This window comes from Neodiprion virginianus, chromosome 3, assembly GCF_021901495.1.
Source record: "Neodiprion virginianus isolate iyNeoVirg1 chromosome 3, iyNeoVirg1.1, whole genome shotgun sequence".
Taxonomy (NCBI): Eukaryota; Metazoa; Arthropoda; class Insecta; order Hymenoptera; family Diprionidae; genus Neodiprion; species Neodiprion virginianus.
Window position 1 is genome coordinate 7,906,942 of NC_060879.1, and position 19,598 is coordinate 7,926,539.

General features: G+C 35.2%; 1 protein-coding gene and 1 long non-coding RNA gene across 5 annotated transcripts; one reads left to right on the forward strand and one right to left on the reverse strand.

Annotated features, from left to right (window-relative positions):
• The first annotated feature begins 245 nt into the window (after positions 1-245).
• Positions 246-11,966, forward strand: LOC124299488 (uncharacterized). Its single transcript, XR_006907019.1, has 5 exons — positions 246-484; positions 562-633; positions 8,536-8,711; positions 11,261-11,405; positions 11,732-11,966. It is a non-coding gene; the product is annotated as an uncharacterized LOC124299488 (long non-coding RNA).
• On the reverse strand, positions 2,765-18,851 carry LOC124299483 (sushi, von Willebrand factor type A, EGF and pentraxin domain-containing protein 1-like). Of its 4 annotated transcripts, none has more exons than XM_046752694.1 (33): positions 18,217-18,850; positions 17,590-17,877; positions 15,918-16,173; positions 15,641-15,838; positions 15,378-15,542; positions 13,486-13,668; positions 12,765-12,977; positions 12,421-12,621; positions 11,961-12,209; positions 11,630-11,878; positions 11,174-11,380; positions 10,923-11,014; positions 10,508-10,796; positions 10,060-10,275; positions 9,804-9,965; positions 9,414-9,710; positions 9,027-9,169; positions 8,835-8,934; positions 8,373-8,586; positions 8,016-8,173; positions 7,717-7,805; positions 7,549-7,658; positions 7,256-7,428; positions 6,955-7,169; positions 6,507-6,714; positions 6,205-6,378; positions 5,625-5,716; positions 5,422-5,558; positions 4,992-5,332; positions 4,282-4,868; positions 4,003-4,165; positions 3,707-3,895; positions 2,765-3,506 (listed from the first exon to the last, which is right to left on the reverse strand). In XM_046752694.1, exons 1-33 carry the CDS (start codon positions 18,517-18,519, stop codon positions 3,313-3,315), a joined length of 6,855 nt encoding a protein of 2,284 aa, XP_046608650.1. In that variant the 5' UTR covers positions 18,520-18,850; the 3' UTR covers positions 2,765-3,312. The 4 variants fall into 4 exon arrangements, with proteins under 4 accessions (XP_046608650.1, XP_046608648.1, XP_046608649.1 ...); XM_046752692.1 differs by having other exon boundaries at positions 2,765-3,163; positions 3,297-3,506; positions 4,282-5,332; XM_046752693.1 differs by having other exon boundaries at positions 3,707-3,892; positions 4,282-5,332; positions 18,217-18,851.
• Between the last annotated feature and the right edge of the window lie 747 nt (positions 18,852-19,598).

Sequence of the window (19,598 nt, forward strand, 5' to 3'; positions counted from 1 at the left end):
CGGTCAACCTTTCCATCTGATTGTTTAAGTATTCGGTTGTCCTCAAGTACTTAGTCTACATCATTTTTTAATATTTTTGATGTTACGTAAACAAAACCAGAATGACTCCATTCCAAATAGATGATATAAAAAGAACGTTGCATGAAGGTATTAATTTCTTCCCGATAAAATCGATAATATGTCCAATGAATTTCTATGTAGATATTTAATAGAATTCTACATGTAATAGATCCATAAGATCGTGCTGCACGTGAATAATGGGTAGAAAGATCGTCCATCGGAGATCCAAATTTGTTCTCCACAAAATCAGTGAGATTTCTAATGAAGATCTGTGGGGATATCTAGTAAATTTCTACTAGATGTATAACAAGTGGACATTTGAATCTCTAATAGAACTCTAACGTACTTATCATTTTGCTTGAAATGGATGTCTGATAGATATATTGCTTATCCGTCATGGATGTCCATGGTACATCGATTAAAGGTAAATATTCCGTGTGGGTCGTTTCTCCAAAACACTGTTGTAACATTCCGGAATATCACAACTAGTATTACATATAGATATTCAAGACAAGGACTAATCTAGTCGGAAGAGACGTGCCAAATACAATCACACTCGAACTTCGCTTACAGGTAAGTTCGTCATATCATTTAATTGTATTTATTGCCTCTTCCTAGAGCCCAAAGTTTCGACGATTAAAGCCTATTATTATGGCAGACACGTTTGTTTCCACATTTGGTTCAAACAAATAGTATCAGAATGCTACTGGATGATTTGATTAAGAGTAGTTCTTATGGGTACCTACTATTTACAAATCATATAAATTTTTTGCATAAATTTGTACATCAAGAAACACAAAGTGCAGCGATTCTAGACTTTGTGATACTAGACTGGTACTTTAATACAGCTATGCCAAACTCCTAATAGTAATCAGTGGCGTAACTATACCGTTCGAGGCCGGTAGCAAATGAATCGAATGGGGCCCTCTCCTACCCAATATAAAGAAGCTCAACTCACGTTAAAGTTTCTTTTATGTTATAATAAATCACTACGTAAAGTAGGCAGATAAAACGCTATTATAGTTAGTTGATTTCACTCGGCACTAGCCGTTGTCACAGGAATGGTTAAAAATAACAGAAATGCAGTGCACACTTCAGGAAAGCTTGAATAAATAAAATTATTCTTCATGATTGATAAATCAGCAAAGTCTCCTATAGAAGATGACGTTTCCATTTCGTGTCTAAAAGCGGATCAAAAACTGAAAATTTCCTTGGCAAAGGAGATGAATATGTCTTTTTTTAATATAAATCGACAAATACTAAAGCCTTTTCCAATAAATCGGTATCATTTAAATTTTGCAAATTGGAAACAATTTCATTCATTTGAAGGAAACGCGATCTCAGTTAGTTAATGACGATATATAAAACACAATAGAATATGTTCACTTTAAACAAGCTTTCAGGATCTTAGAGACGTTCATCCTCGCAAATTTCATCAAAATGACGTTTCACCTTTGTCTGACGTGAGATTTTGTTATACTATTTGCTTGCGTTTTTAAATCTCAATTCATTTTGATACTTTTCAAGGTATTCCAGGTAGACTTGCAAGCGCTTCGAGGCATTTCAAAGATCGATGGCTTTAGATTGAAGTGCTTCAGAGGCCGCGTTGATGGTCTGTAAAACTAACAAGAAAACTCATATCCTGCAACTGCAGCGCTGCGTTTAAAAGTGGCGAGGATTTTATTACCTACCGGATACGTTCTGAAACTGACAAGATATCTTTTCCAACAAATGCATTAAAATTTTGATTCATTTTTGTGTTTAATTAACTCATGTATGCACGTAGGTAACTTAAATTAATTAAAGATAAAACTAATTAATTTTACTAAATATTGTAATAATAAATGTTAGAGGGTCCTCCTGTGCTCACTGGGGCTCGTGGCATTTTGCCCGTTACGCCACTGATACAAATTCAACCCGTATACTTTAAAAATCAGAATTAGACGACTTTACCCATGACCCAGAATATAAATGATTCTTCTTCTGTTTTTTTGTACAAAAGATGAGTGGCAATGTATCGCACTCTATTTTATTTTATTTATATTATTAATTTCATTAGCTTCGGTTTAAAATTTTCTAATTGTTAATTTGGTAATCTGAATATTTTACCACTTTATTTTTTCAAGTTTTCAAAAGCATGAAAATTTACTTTGTCTTTCCACGAGGTGGATGAAATACCTGCACACTGCAATTAGCTAAGATTAAGAGCGAAGCACAACAGCAGTTTACATACTCTAACTACTAACAGGATTGCAGTTTGATTGTCTTTGCCTATTTGGAATAAATATTTACTTTGAAATAGTTAAAAGATATGGCTCATAAATTCTTATGAATTGTTAATGCTTTGGAGCTTCATCTTTTATAGATTGAAAATTCCTCATATAATGATTTGCTTGGGTCGTTGGGACATTTATTTAATACTCGAATGAAAATGGGTCATAATACTTGGTGCGTCAAGAAATCAGTATGGAGTACTATAGCATACAGATGAAATGAATTTTTATTAGTTTTAAACTTATTAATTGCAGCTATATGCCATCACGTTGACAAAGCTAAGTAGATAGCGCGTAGATAAGTTGATTCTAACTTTTCTCAAGTGTCAATTTGTTTTCACGAGAAATGAGCGAAGATAAACCTTGCCCTTTGTCGGTAATGTACGTATATTATGAATATGGTTTTGCCATTGAAAAAAGTGTAAAACTAGTTACCTTGTATAATTTTTTATTGTACATACCTATATCAGAATATAGAAGAAAGTTGAAAGTAATAGTTATGATACTCGCAAGGTATGTCTCGATCTTGTAAGTGAATAAAATCATGGCCCTGTATTCTCTTGTAACTTTAACATTTCGGTGATAAGTGGTGTTTTCTGTGTAAAGCAGTGACCTGATTAAGCAGTGACATTCAATAAGCTATCTGATTCAGTTCGAACAATACAAAAAAGTCCCAGTTCAACTTCAAAATTCATTATAACAACACATTAAGTTCCCCTTGAATATTTTTTCAGTTTTTACTTGAGGTTTCACAAGAATTAAGAACCCAAAGTCTACTATCATGGAAAATTCTGACGTCATTTTAAATACGACATAGTGAGACTATATTCCTGAAACAAGAAAGATTGTGCAGCTGACAATTGACGACGCCATACAATTAAAATACAGGGTGAATCTGTGTGAATTTCATGGCATCAGTTCATACAACAAAACTGACCCAACATAGATATCGTCAGAATTTACCTGTATATTATTTACTTTACTTTCTGGCCTGTGTCTGAATATTCAGTGCTGTACAATCGGGTAGTTCACTCCATTTACCATCGCTTTTGCACGTTATCTTGCCTTTTATTATTTGATCAGGGCAAATGTAAGTGAGTTGAGCTTCATACAGGTAAGATGGACCCAAAATTTCAACACCAGGAGGTATGGCAGGCTTTCCACAAGTTATTCCTAGAAAAACGAAAATTATAATCCAATACATCCCTAGTATGCAAGACTGCAGTGAATTATTTAGAGAATTTTGTTATTCATCTTTTTGTTGCATCGAACACTCTCAAAACATTTACTGTAACGTTAGACTACTGTAAATTTTTCATTGTAATTGTCGACTAGCAAATTGTAAGATGAGTTCAATTTCAAATTTCACTTACTAGAACACCTCCCGCTCATCCTGGACCATTTTCCGCTTGCCAAACATCGCGCATTTCCACGACCATACATTTTATAGCCAGAAACGCACCGGTACGAAACCATATTACCAGAAACATAGCCGCTAATTTCAGCACTGCTATCGTTAAGAACTGTATTACGAGGGATTGGTGGCTTTCCACATGTTACTACTGAAAAAAAAATAAGAGCCATACAAGCATGGTACTAACGTTTTAATGGCATTAGTGATTAAAGCTTATCGCCCTGTTTCTTTTTCTGTTTTCTTTAAACGACTTACATTCGCAATTGGGTATTGGCGACCATGTGCCATCCGAAAGACATTTTGCGCTTTCACCACCTGCAAGCATGTGCCCGTTGCGACATTTGAACATAACAGAATCACCCACCTTTATCACACTGCTATTAGTAATATCGTCAACTATATATCCGTTTCTTGGTGTCTGAAAATCAGTTCAAATGCAATACTTTCTGTAGTCATTTGTCCGTTACTAAAATGATTCTATGGCCAACATAGTTTAAATTTGTCCACCTGGGATTTGAGTTTCATTTCCTATACCTTTGGTAAACCACAAACAGTTTCTCGACAGAGTGTTTCCTTTTTCTCATCCACCATCCGTTGAAAATCCTCGTTGCTCGTCTCTTTATACATAATTTCCCACACACCGTTTTCATTGCATTTCCATGTAACATTTCTCAAAATCCTGTTTATTCCGATACCATCAAAATGAATCTTGGTGTCATTCACACACGTTAAACTTATCGTGTCACCAAAAACATTTCCTGTATTCTTGAATATGAAGTTCTGCAGAGTCCCTCGAATGTATTTGTTTGCCCGAAAAATGTCCACGATACTTTGGTTTTTAATATTCATCTCTATTTCACCATCGAATTTTATTTCTTCCCTATTTGTACTTAGCACATTGATTATTGGATGATTTTCTACGTTGCATTCCCGAGGTTCACAATTCGATGCATCAGGAGACCACGTTTCGTTATTTGTACATTGCCTAATCGAAGCACCGATTAGTTTGTATCCTTTGTTGCATGTTATTGAAATCCGTGCTCCAAGTATGAAAGAAGCGTTGGACTCGATTTGAAAATCTTCGGGCATGGTATTATTTTTTGTCATATTACTTTGGGAATCTGAAGAGTTTGGTTTGTCAGTAAAAACAGGTATGTCAAAATGGCCATGAAAATCAGGCAAAGGTTCAGTACTTATAGGTACCAATCTGTTTACGAATGTTAAATTCCCAAGAGTGCCATGACCTGAATTTTCTGCCATACTATTATTGCTGGTCAAAAGGTAATATTTTCCATTTTTAATCGGCTCTGGTCTTAGACAACGCAGCGGAACACAACTAGGGACCAACCCATTCCACGATCCATTATTAGTGCATTGAATTCGAAATTCTGCAATCATATTATGATTGCCAAAAAATTTGAAACCCTGGCGACATGAAAAGCCAACAATATCACCGTAAAAATAGCCAGATATCAACGATGCACTGTCCTCCGATAAGTTGTCACGTTGAGAGTTTAGAAAACTTTCTGCTGGTAAAATTTCTACACCAGTCGAAATATTAGATGCTATGAACGCATTTTCCATCCTGATAAAATAATAATGTAAGTACTACATTTTTATGTCTGTCTGATAATTTTGTGTATATTCTGCACCATGAAAACATAATTAACTTACAATTCCGGCGGAGGGCAGCCAAACGCGATGCATTTAGGTACAGCGTTGTCCCACTCTCCGTTTTCCATACAAGTTAAATACATATTTCCAAGCACACGAAAGCCAGGATTACATATAAATGCCAATTGTTGTCCAACCTGTTGCAGGGTTGGTAAATTTTAGTAATACAGATGCACAGAAAGTATAGAATGCAACATTTATACCTGCAATATGGATGTGTCATTTCGCTCATGGTCCTCGATCAGGTATTCGATGTCACCGTTGTCTGGGGCGAGTAAATTTTTGCATGTTTTACCTATTACAAACATATAAATTCTACATTATTTCATACCGCGATTACAATTTAAGTATTTTAAATTATTGGTAACGATATTCTAGCTTTAAATAAACTCATGAAACCTAACAGTGATGAATTAAGTTAACCGTCACTTCAGGAACGGAAAGAGGGATTATTTTTGGACACTTCACCTTCTTAAACTTCCCAAAATGTATTTATTATTCAATGGACAGTTTTGTGTTCAATTATCAATTTTCAAGTTGAAATTATGATTGTCTGGCAGATACTTTTCATGAAAACTTGCCTTTCAATCGAATTTTCTTTAGATCTACGAAGACAAATTCCTCAAAATTTTCGAAGGTAATAGCAATTCTAAAATATTTATCACAACTTCTGTTTTGGTAGTCAATTGTCTAAACTCCAAGGACAAGTAATGCCAAATAGTGAATCGGAAGTGGCAAAAACACATATAAATATTTCTTAGCATATGTATGAAACATTCTTACTGATGCATAAAGGCTGCACACCGCTCCATTTTCCATGAGCCGTACAAATTCGATTTGGATTTCCTCTTAATGTCGAACGTTTTTTACATGAGTAATGAATTTGGTCACCGTAACTGTAAGATCTCCCATGTACCTGACCTCTCGGAAAATATCCAGGAAAACCACATTTCACTTCTGAAAATTCGTTGAATCAATTTCTTTAATCAACAATTAATTGCAGACTGAATAACGCAAATCTTTAATGATTGTAGATAAGAGTTTACTTATGCAAGCAAGAAAACTTTCCACTATGCAATTCTCACTTGTGCATGTTGGAGTAGAGTAACCTTCCCATTGTCCTTGTTTTAAACACCTCCTGGTGAGCACTGCACTTTCTTTTTTACCAAATTTGACCAGGTACCCTTTTTCACACGTATAGACTATCTCCGAAGCATCGTAATTTACTTCTATTTGTCCCTTGAATGGAGCTTTAGGTAATGAGCAAGCGTGACAGAAGCTGCTATTCTGAATCTAATAAATTGCAACAATTCATTCGACAGTAATAAAAATATTTCGGTAAGAAAATGTTGACTAGAAATAAACACATGTCTCAATCATGATGTTATTTGACAAAATTACAATGATATGTCAAAAAATTGATGGTCAAGCACATATCATATACGAATAACTAATGGCACAGACTTCATCCAATATTACCATCATTAAATACCATAAACGCACACGAAAGGAATGACTTTAAAGCAGGTTTACCTCAATGTTACCACGAACATATTGTTGAAACTGAGCCCAACTGTACAACGAACCGTGATAAGTTTCGCATTGCTGACTTAACTTTTTTATGACTTCGCCATTCAAAACTTCGTCCCATATATCTAACGAGCTCAGCTTTCCCAGCAATGATTCCGATTCGGAAAAGCCACCACCCATACGATCTTGTTCTTGTCCAATGACCAGAGTGCCATTTCCTAATTGAACAAATGGTACAAAGACCGCAGGTTATCTCTGTAGTATCATTATCCTCAATAATTGTTCATACGTTTGCTCTTATTACCTTCAATTAGCGTTTCACTTGCCAATTGAGTACCATTTTCTCTAACGATACCATCCACAAACACCTGCCAAAATCCAAAGACATTTTCCCAAGTAACACACACAAAATGCCAGTAGCCGTCATTGGCAGTAATGTCAGTGACAACTCTGTTCCCATTGATGTAAATAACGAACCTATAAAACAATAGAATTGATCTATTATTAGGCAATAAAATCGGATCTGTTGGGTCTGTTTGCTGCTGATATTTCCGTTGAACAAAAAACGAAATTTTCTTTGTCTGTTGTAATGCTCACCCATTGTAATCTGTCAGTGTAAGAGCATTGTCGTGAAGTCGTGTAGCGTAGGAAAGGACCGTACCATAGTTGACCGTATCTAACGATTGAAGCCACAAACAAACAGTAAACTGAAACAAATCTCAGTTAGGTTCACATACTGCGCGTAATTATTTTTTCACTACTCACTTCCGATAGATTTTTGTTTGGTCCGCTCAGCATCACGTAATCTGTGGTCCCAGACTTGGGAAAGTACATCGTATACCGTGACGATAATTCTGTAAACATTCAGCAGTTTTTCAATACGAGTTTCCGCATCAGAAAACCACAAGGATATGAATTGAAATAGTGACTAAATCTAAGATCGCAACAACATTAGTTTGCAATAAACATATCGTCATGTTTAACTTTACAAAAATTTGGGGCGTTATTCTTGATAACATTAAAATTTGTTTCACAGCAAATATTTCCAAGTCATTTTTACACACCATTTTCACACTTGGATCCATTAAATTCTTTTCGACATTCGCAACTAAAATTCGAGAAATTGTTTATGCATGTTCCGTTGTTCATACAAGGCAAATCTTTACAGTGATTCACCCGTGTAGTGCAATCGATTCCTGTATAACCCTCTGGACATTCGCACCTGGAATGAGGAATGAGAAATTGCAAATTATAAAATTCGCGTAGATGTTTGTTCAAAAATTCTCCAGACATAGCTTTAAAACGGTTTACAACTAATTTTAAATCATTTGCAGAAATTAAAAGTAACTTGAAGAAATCTTTGATACTTGCCTATTAATATTAGTTCTCTTTATAAGATTGATAAAACCAAACATGCGAACCTGTAACTTTTTTTGGTTGCATTTAATTCCTCGATATTGACGCAGACAGCGTTTTGGTGGCAGGGTAACCAATCACAAGGAAGCCGGCTACAACGACGTCCTAAGAAGCCCGGTTTGCAGATGCATTGCCACGTCCCATTAATGATATGACATTTTGATCCAGATTCACAGATCGATGTTTTGCAATGGTCAATCACTACTTCGCAATTATCACCTTGAGCATGGAATTTGGGAATATTGTCATAATTACAATGGATCACAGTATACCTTCAGAAGAGGCTTTTATTATATTCGAAATTGAAACAACTTACTTGTCGATTCATCGAGTGAAATAAAAACGTAAGTAACAAAAAAAAAAACCAAAGTTAAAATAAGGTAGTTAATTCGTCCAATGCTCGTTTGTATATAATGATAGAAATGAAAGTGATAGTTGGTGTAATGTATATGAAAACTGGTATTCACCTTCGAATCCATTTTTGCAAATACACTTGTAATCCACCTCTGTACTAATACACGATCCTCCATTCTGGCATGGATTTGTGGAGCACTCGTCGATATAAGTCTGAGAAGTGGAAATTATGAAAAGTTGAAAGCAAATACCACAATTTTGAGAAATGTATTCCTAGATTTTTGAATTACTTCCATGTTCCGTACCTCACAATTGATTCCTGTAAAGCCGCTCTTGCACAGGCATTTATGTTCTATTGAATTTTTAATGCCATCTAAAGCAATACATTGCCCTTCGTTCAAGCAAGGCAAAGAATCGCATGGATTTGGACGAATCTCGCATTTGGAACCTGGAAATAGCATAATCGACCGAATATGTTACCCAGTAAACCAAAACAAATTGAAATGATTCGTGTCAGTCAAAAACGAAATTGCCACTAATTAAAACAAATTGAATAGAATTAAAAGACCTGTGTGCCAATTCTTTTGAATTCCATTTGATTTGTTTTAATTCCGTTTTGGACATGCTCAATTCGTGTTGATTTACTGGCTAGTCAGTGTAAATACAAATAAATCAATATACTTGATCCTCACCAATAAAATCTCCAATACATTCACACTTGAAGTCACTACCAACTGGCACACATTTTCCTCCATTATGACAAGGGTTTTTATGACAAGGATCCTTGTCAGCATGATCAATGACAAGACATTCGTCAATGCTATAAGATCCACGATTGTACGTTGTTGTATTTGCTGGGCAAGGTATGCATTTCAACTGAGCATAATCAGGTTGATAAAAGCCTTTTGCACAAGTGACACATGGCTCGAAGGCAAGGGTCGATTTGTGGTGCCTTTTCCGTCGAGAATAATAACCAGGACGACAAAAATCTATAGTGAACAAGCAGACGTTGCAAGTACGCTAAAATAAATTCTAAGAAATTATGTAAAGTAATTTGTTCATTTTTCAATCAAATGACTCACCTAAACAGTCTGACGCGCGTTTGGAATGCTTTCCTCTTGTTGAAGTGTGTTCCGGACATTTCTTACAGGTGCTAGATCCCACGTCCTCTTGATATTCTCCCAACGGACAGGACTGACAACGATTCTTCGTTGTATTATGGAATGTACCACTTGGACATTTTACTGAAATGAATATCGTGAGGTGTGATTTATAGTATAATATAAGCAAAACCGTCTTATGACGAATCTAATCGCCGTAAGGAAACCATTTGCTCACCGCAACGGTGCTTCTTCAGGACGCTACCAGTGGAGCAGAGTTCTTTAGGTTTTTCGAATATTACATAAAGACGTAGAACTTTTTTGCTGATTTCCTGTAGGCTTGTTTTATTGTCGAGAAGACTTAAATGACCACCTTTCATCATTGTTTCTATTTTCTTTTTCAACTGAATGATTTCTTGGTTTGAATTGTTTCCATTATCATCAATCATTTTTCCTGAAACAAAAAGATTGTCAAGCCACAAAAAAAATCGTATCTCGTAGGGTATACTTCTATTTTTACCTCAATATAATCCCTACCGCAAATGCTCATATGATAAATCATAAGATATTATGATGGAAATCAGCATGTAATAAATTATATGATTTCAGACATTGTCATATTCAGTAGGGATAGCATTAATAGTACATGATCGTAATAACCCAACAAATTGATACTGAATCTTTACCAATAATTTTATACTTCAATTCAATTTTGTCCCATTTAACTTCAGATTTTGTATGGTTTTTCGAAGAATTTGAACCTCTCCTAACAGCAATTTTGTCACTGTGAGGAAAACGTTTAACACTTCTTCTCAGTTTACGAGTCGACATATTTAGAATGGTATTCGAAGCATTGCTGTCTTCATCCATTCCACCATTGCAATCGAACGCTGATTGAGAAATGTTACATTGTACTTCATCGTCACACACCTGTTTCAATTGTGATTCCAAGCCAGCTTTGATGTTCTGACTTAGCTGATAAACAAAATTACACTACTAAAAATCTTACACAGAGGTACATTTTCAATTAGTGTATATATATATTTAAGTCTTCTTATCCAAAGACAACAATCACATACTGCTTCATCAGAGTTCACTTACTGAATTCAGAGCTGTCCGATCATTGCAGTTAGAAGTATTTGTATCCAATACGACAGTCAGATCTTGAGATATGGCATAGGGTACTTGCGTCACTGAAAGTATTTTGAGAATTCAACGTTATTGATTACTTTCCTGTCAGCAAAAGTTTTCATAACTGAGAAAACGATTTTCAAATTATCTTGATTGCGAAAGATCAAATAATTTTCATCAAGCTTCTGCACATCAGCATCCTAATAAATCTACATACTAACCAGAACAATCAGGAAACACCTCGTTATTCCATGAATGATTGCCATTGTTACAAGTCAAAGTTACATTCTCATCATCTATGTATGAAGCTGTTTCAGGTAATACAAAACCGTAGCCTTCGGCACATACCACAACGCACCGAATCCCTTCCTGCAGAACAGAGCAATCGCTGTGCCCATTTGTTGGAGATGGAACGTTTTCACATGCATCTAAATTGTAATTTGCGCAAAAATGGTAACCAATATTTAGCATTGAGATGAACAATTGAATTAAGACATTGACTCAAATAACCAGCTTAATTTACGTAGAACATAGTATCAATTGATAATTAGCAATGAATTTCACAATCTGTAACGGAAAGTTCAATCCCTAAAAAATTATTAAGCATTTCTTGATTTATGTGATACTACCATTTAAACTTTCAATTCAATGGCTGTGGGTATATAAATTAGATTTACCTTCTACAGTGATATTAAATGTGCAAGTTCTCGTATTATTAGCCTTGTCTGTCGCATTGTACACGATTTGAGTTGTCCCGAGATTGAAAATCTCTGTTCCAGGTGTGTGACTTTTACTAATCTCCAGAGGATGTCCAGAGTTGTCATAAAATACAGGCTCGTCCCAAGTAATATTTATTGCCATCGACTTGTTCTCAAGTAGAAAAATAGGAGGATCAACGCAGTTTTCAACAGTGGGTGGTTCCTTGTCTGTAAAATATTTGATTATGCATTTGAACAGAAAACAAAATGCATTATTTGTTAATGTTAGAACAATATACCAGATTTTTACCTATAACAGTAGCACTGAATTTGCATTCTGCCCTATTTTTACTGGCATCTTGCGCTATGTACGTAACCACATGAGTTCCAATTCCAAATTTCCATGGTGCTTCAACAGCTGGCTCGGTCCAAACCATGGGGGCAACCTTGGCGTTATCAATTGCTAATGGCTTCGTCCAGTTGACCATGGAATAGTTTTTGCCTGACAAAGTCTCAACGGTGATGTTCGAAGGACAAGTTATATTTGGGGGAGTGCTATCTATCGGAATCAAAACACATTATGTCACAATTAGTGAAATGTAATTGAGTATCTCGATTGATGACAAATATGTTCAATATCGATCCACCCGAAATCAATTCCCGGAGAAACATCTGACGAAAGTGGAAAAAACGAAACTAATAAAATTTCTTCTAATACAAGATCCAGTTCTTCAAGTTTCCCAGCTCCCCCATACATTCTATTTGCTCACCTATACATTGGGTCACATTGTGACGATGCAACCAGGAGCCAGTGAATCCAGCACAGACTTTATTCTCTGGACCCGTGCGAGTGAAGCCTTCTTTGCATCGAATGGTACATTTTGTGGCAAAAGGCAGTTTATTATACCCTGTGCACTGTGGCGGTATTATTTCACCATTTGGCACAGATCTCAGGGGGTGGCATTTGATTGCTGTTTTAGAAACCAATATAAGTTTATCATTATGATTATTAACAGCACACGAATTAAATAATACCTGAGGCGTAATGTTTATCATTTGTTTTCCAAGAGAACTAGGAAACTGATCACGATGAACCATATAATAATAAACTTACGTCGGCAAGATACCCTAAGGCCATCCCATCTTGACAGAGGCAAACAATTTCTGGCTCTGCTTCCACGCAGCTGATAGCCGATATCACATTTGTATTCACAATGAGTGTCTATTGGATATGCAGAGAGGCCGGCATTTATCACCTGATGATCATCCTCGTGCTCACACCGTATTTTTCCATGCGGCGGTGCTTGTAGTGCCGGGCATGTTTTTACTGGAACATTATTTTGATGGTGCATACAATCTGGTCAAATCATTTTGAATTTGGCAATTCCAGAGTTGTTTGGGAAACAACAAAATCTTCGATATATTAGATTACACCTAAAAATTATCGATGGCCAAGAGAATACTTTATTTCTTGACGATAGTGCAACGTGTACTTTGATATAAATATATCTCGACTATTATGCAAAAATAATCCCGATAGTTAAAGTACATGCTTGAGTGCTCAGTAATTGAAATATAATACTCAAATGAATTTCTATAAATAATCTAGAAAATTCTACTGAACACTTTGAGTGCACGTTATTCCACTTATATTTAGTAGTAGTAGTAGTAGTATTCACTACATATCTTTCAACAAATAAATTAATTTTACAGTTTTAGGAGCCACTAATGTTAAGCTCATAATTATTTTCTTACGTGTTTAGTGAAATTACAAATACACATTTTATCAAAAGAAATGTTATTTTTGGTTTAGTGAGAAACGAAGTTTTACTTACAAAGACACTGTGGTTGAGTACCAGACCACGCACCACTGTTAAGACAAAGTCGAATGCTGTCGCCGGTTAGATGAAAACCAATTTTACAACGAACTCCGCACGCAGCATTAACAACATTGTTACAGGCACTTGCTTTCACTAAATACCCATTTTCTGGCACTATTAGTTTGGGGCAAGTTATGGCTGTAAATAATATATGAAATATTTTTAACAAGAAATTGCCTTCCTACGTGATCATTGTGTAATTCGAAGTGATGACAATATATTTTTCAACCTCTTCAGTTATGGAAACTATAAAAAGTGTTTTTAAAAAGCAGTGAACTTCAAACTATAAATTTTATAAGAACAGACACTCCAAAGAGTCTGATGGAAATCAGGATGATATTTCAGATAGTTTCATCTACATACTTTCTCAAATGAATGGGGAATTACCTGACTACTAATTTTCATATATTTCGTATATTGTCAAAAAAGCTTAGAACACCAAAGTGATTTTTATATCACGAGTAGGCTTGATGATCCTCTATTGAAGAGGATCCGTATTATAATTACAAACTTAAGTTCAAATGGAACTTTTTGGAATCAAAGACGGGATTGTAAATGAAGTGAACACATGCATTATCTGTTGATACATAGTATTATATGTTCGTTAACACCAAATATGTAGAAAAAACATTGCATTTATTTTGTCATTTCAACTGTTATATGGACCAAGTTTCACAACCCTAATATGTCATTAATTATTATCTAATCTGCGCGAATTATTTTATACTCAGAAGTACAATAAACATCAATCAAAATGATGAATTTTCGAAGTAAAAAATCTATCGATTTTGTGGCAGCTTCTAAAAATTTTGAGGAAAGCGTTAATCAAACCAAAAGAATTCACGATAGTTGGTTTAGAAGATATGGATGGCTGCTCAATGAATACGAGTAAGTAAGATGCAGACGATGCAGACTGTGTAGTTTGATTAGCTACATGAGAAGAATATTTGACAAATTGTACTTATACTCGCAAAAGATGTAGAGCTGACAATTAAACTCAAGACACATACAAATAGCACGTAAATCAAATTTGATTTTAACGTTTAACGTCAGTTGATACGCTTTTTGTTTGATGAATTAAATGGTACACAGCTATGCGATATAATTGGAAAGCAAACTTATAAATTTGAAGACAGATTCTTGAAGAAGGAAAAGAACTATGCAGAGAACGAAAAGGAGAACTGAAAATTCCAGAATCCAAAAAGAATGAGAGAACTTGTCTACCTTATCCTGAAACAACTAGTGGTCAAGTAGGTGGGAATGTCGAATCTGAATATATCAAGCTAATATTGCATTATTTACAACAGTGTTCATCAAAACAGTTATCAAATTACTCTACTGTTTCCTACATGCAAGGTTTTGTGGAATACTACAAAAGTGACTGCATAATGAACTGACTTTAATTATAGTGTCTATGGTAAATGGTATCCTAACTTGTAGAACTCAAACCAAATATCATGGACACCATTTTCGTGCATTTCGATGATTGTGATTTATGAATGTATAATTTCGAAAAATTTTCATCGGATCAATGTAGTAGACATTTACGACTTGATGTTTAATACTGTCGTTTTACATCTTATATTTTGTTACAGTATGGATGGCTCGCAGCAAAACAGGATTTTAAATTGGAAAAATATGGTTCGTACATGTTTACATATCCCATCGAAGAGCCGGTTTTAATACCAGGAGATTTTCCCACTATTGCAGCTGGCAAGGGTTTCATTTGAAAGCTTATATTGCAGTTACAATGCTATGAATAAACTACTACTTGTAAAATACATCTATACACTTTTCCCACAGAATTGCCACAAAAAATAAATCCTTTATCAACAAATTCAACTGACCTTCACATTTATTTCCATTGGTAGTAAACCCGGCTGCACAAACACAATCAGCTGAACTAATCGCAGGGCTCTTGATAGTAACGTGATTCAAGTCTGGGCAAGGAATACAGGCTGCATTGGAATCTCCTGGGATATTCCCAGGACCGAATGTTCCATTCGGACAAACTGTAGGTAATGAAATCCACAAATAAATCCAATGAGAATGCTGCGGCGAAGAATTATGTGCGAAGCGATACGATGTGAAAATGTAACTGGGTACCAACGTTGACAGGAACCATAAAATCCAGATCCAAAATAACCCGGGTGGCATAAGCAGGCGTAGTGACCAGTGGCCGTTCCACAAGCACAAGATGCATTCACGTCACAACACTGCGTGTCATCAATTTCGGTCGAATTTTTGGAGCATAGTAAATCACAGTCTTGCAGAAAATTAATCTTAATATACTCGCCCGACTGCAAGTCTGTAAGGTTAATAATTGGTGTTATTCAGGTTAATATCAGCGACAAAATTTATCAGTAAAAATTTGCTATACGAATCACCGTGATGCAATGCTCTACGAGCCAGTGCTTCGAACTCAGGAAAACTGTCCAAGAGGTAGCTGTGAGCGTAGCCAGGTTCACTCGCTATGTCATGTAACTCTCCAATATTTCCTGTTCGAATTCCGAAAGTGAAAACAATGACACCAGCGTTTTTCAATAGAGTGGCAGCTGGCCTAGGATCTCCTCCGTTGCTGAATCCATCCGTTACCAGGAAAACAGCTGTACGGGCCCCGGAGCGACTGTGTTGTAAAATATCCTGCAATTATCGTGTTATTATAGTTGACCATACGAAGGATATCTATACTATATAAAAAGGATAGTGTTAATTTGCGAGAGCTTTATCTCAATTATTGAATCCTTTACAGAAAATATAAGGTGCTTTTAAAGCTGAATAGCAAAAAAGATGTGATGCAGCACTTGTGCTAAACTAGGAAAACTTTTGCCTCTGTGTTAAAATAAATACAACAAATAAGTATATACTTATACATGATTCAATAAAAACAAATTTCGTACATAGGTATAACTTTTTCCCAGTTATTGGTGATTTCAAAAGGTATATAAAGTACTCGATTGATACTGTTCCGAAAGAAGCCCAGCAGCCCTCAATAAGGACATTAATCTGAAAAATCTAAGAAGATCTCTGTCCTTTTTCTGAGATTCTATTAAAATTGGAAACAAACTTATATCGATTATTTCGAAAAAAATTGTAAAAATCTTTGTAAATAACACAACTCCGAAAGAAACTTGGCAAATAAATTTTCACTGGTATTTTTTTAACAACTACGAAGTTTAATTAAATTGTTCGCATACTTTACTTATGAAATTTATAAAACCCATACGTTTTCTGAAAACGTGGTGAAATCCTTCGAAATTTCTGAGAATTTGAAATGGTGTTCCAATTTCATGTAAAATTGAAAAGGAAATTTAGGCCTTTCCCACATTTCTGAGATAAATTCCTCCGCCCGAGATACTTTACAGTGTTACAGCACAGTTCAGAATATATTTTCGAGGATATGATGTCGTAATTTCCGAATTTGGAAGCGATAATATTAATATAATTACTTCAAAATTATCATTAATCATTCTGATGTCTGTAGTGAATTCTTGTACTCCTGTACAAGAGGTTTCTGATGCTCAACCGCAATGATTACTCTTAGAGTTATGGGATAGAAAAAAATGAGTCATGTGAATTAATGAAAACGAATTAATTCTATGATCCGTTGACTTACTTTTAGATTATTTCTACACTTTTTATAAGCTACATTGTCATAAGTGATTATAAAGCTTATTAGAACTGTGGTTTGAGGTTTAACGTCAGGATATTAAATTATAGCTTTTTTCATTGGTTGGACTCAATTGATTGTAACTGCGGTTGTATAACTTAAATTTTTACCAATAAAAACGCCAAAAAATTAGAGTTACTGCTGTAAGTGCACATTGAGTGAACATATAAACTCCCATAACAATCACCGGTTGATTCTTGATGACAACTAAAACAGTAATTCGATTCGAATTGAAGAGGCAAATTAAAAAGTCTGTAGGTGTTCTTTTTTTTTCAAATAAAATCCACAGACGAAATGCTATGAAGAAAAAACAATTTTTCTCCGTTTATTTAAAATTTTGATTGGCTGACACTTACAACCTTTCAGTTCTCCTCTTCAATTTTACTTACAAGGGCTTCGAGGAGAGCACCTCGGGTGTAGGTTCCACCGCCTGTGTATTCGATGCTTCCGATCTGATGATTGAGCAAATTGCACTTATGATTATCATCTTCGACGCTGGATATTTGGTCCACATGTCGTATTACGTTGGTTTTTCCAGCAAAGGTCACAATGGCGACCCGCGTGGCTTCTCTGGCTACGGTAAAATCCGCTAGCAACTTACGAACGAAATTCAACTCACTGCGAAAATTTTCCAAACCAACCGACGCTGACGCATCAACGAGAAAAACCAGTTCCACCTAAAAGAATAAGAATATTATTACAGTTCTAGTCGTTAGTTGTGGTTTTGTTAATTATATTTATTTGAAATTTCAATCGCAACTTTCATATGCATTTCATTGTGGTCATATTTTCAGCAATAACGTTATACAAGGAAAATGTCTTTCTTACTATGCGAGCTAGATATTATATTACTAAAAACAGATTTCACAATAACTGTCCCAAGTAAGACTTATATATACTCGGTAAACTATTTTTCTCATAATTAGTCAAATAATTTTACCAAGTTTGATAATTAGTGATTTTTCTGATGTAAGAATTGTTGACGAAATTATAAATGTTTCGCAAACTATCTGCACCTGGTCAGTTTTATCCCGCAATTCATCTACGTGGATTTTGAGCATTTTCGACAGAACCTCGACTTTCAGTTTAGAAATATGAGGGAAACTTTGTTGTTTAAATGGTTTTTTCCTAAGTCCGCTGTTGAGGAAGTCTGCAGTCGAAGAGTTTGCAGACCAGGCGTCTTGATCCTGATTGGCTGCATGGGTGCCATTGAAATCGTGTAATTCATTCGATTGATGAACTTCGAATGAATAATTACGACAAAATAGGCCGAAAACAGTAAACAACGTGAACAAAATTCTAAGCCTGAATGAAAACATATTCACACGATATGTGGAATATATTTTATATTGCCGCGGAAAGTTTCACGCGGCGAAAACACTTGAGATTTAAACGAATTGACAATTTCGAATTTTCAAACGTTAACTTTCAGCGAGATAATTCACTTCTTACACGAGTGCAAGGAATCATTCTCCTGTGTCTTTTTGTGCCCGTGAAAATTTTAAGGACGATTAAGAACGTATCAATGAAACGAACGCCAAGGCCCGACTGCGTTATATTACTTCAATTAGTATCAAACTCTAAGGCCTGAGTCTAAAAGTCCCGCGGGTGGCTGGCAAAAGGCACAAGAAATGCGTTGAAACAAGGGACACACTGTTCTTGTAATCACACACAGTCCAAGTTCACGTGACAATCTGTGTCTCGCTTTGGACGTATTAAAAGTAAATTTCGTACATGTGTGATACACATAAACATCCATGCATTATGTGTGTATAATAGTACGTATTAAGAGAAGCAGAGAATTAGAACTCTCGTTATTATATAATATACATATGGATATCGAGGATCCAGCATCGATTATTATGGTTATTGTATCAACGAATTACCTGAATTATTCATGACTATATTCAACGACATTACATTAAAAATACACAAAAACTTGTATTATCACAATACCAAATATTTTACGCTATTTGAAGTACGTGTGGAAGAAAAACGATTTTCTTCATCGTTAGTCTTTCGAGCAAATTTTGAGGCACGATGATATTAAGTTTTGAAAATATATGATCAGTCAATTACGTGAAAAAAATTACCTCGATTATCAATTTTTTTACTAAAAAATAAAAACTACACGAGTGAAAATATTCGCAGGCATTATTTCAATTAATTTGTAAATGAACTTTGACTGGACGGTTATCCATAGATTGAGATATCAACTCCCAAACTTCATTTGATTCTGATTTCCTCAAAAAAAATTATTACAAAATGCAGAAGACAATGATATCTTCAGCAAAAAGTTTTTGCTGCCACCCAATTCAGTTGCGAAATGTTTACTTCTTCCATGGAAGCAAACAGATAATATATATTTCATATATTTGTAATCGAAAATGTTCCTGGT

What these genes read in the sequence shown, in the direction of transcription:
- LOC124299483 (XM_046752692.1), bottom strand. Translation starts at nt 18,519, where the DNA reads ATGTTTTCATTCAGGCTTAGAATTTTGTTCACGTTGTTTACTGTTTTC. An exon ending in TGCGGGATAAAACTGACCAG is followed by an intron (nt 17,878 to 18,216) that starts GTGCAGATAGTT and finishes TTATTCTTTTAG; the next exon opens with GTGGAACTGGTTTTTCTCGT. An exon ending in TGTGCAGCCTTTATGCATCA is followed by an intron (nt 5,717 to 6,204) that starts GTAAGAATGTTT and finishes TGTTTGTAATAG; the next exon opens with GTAAAACATGCAAAAATTTA.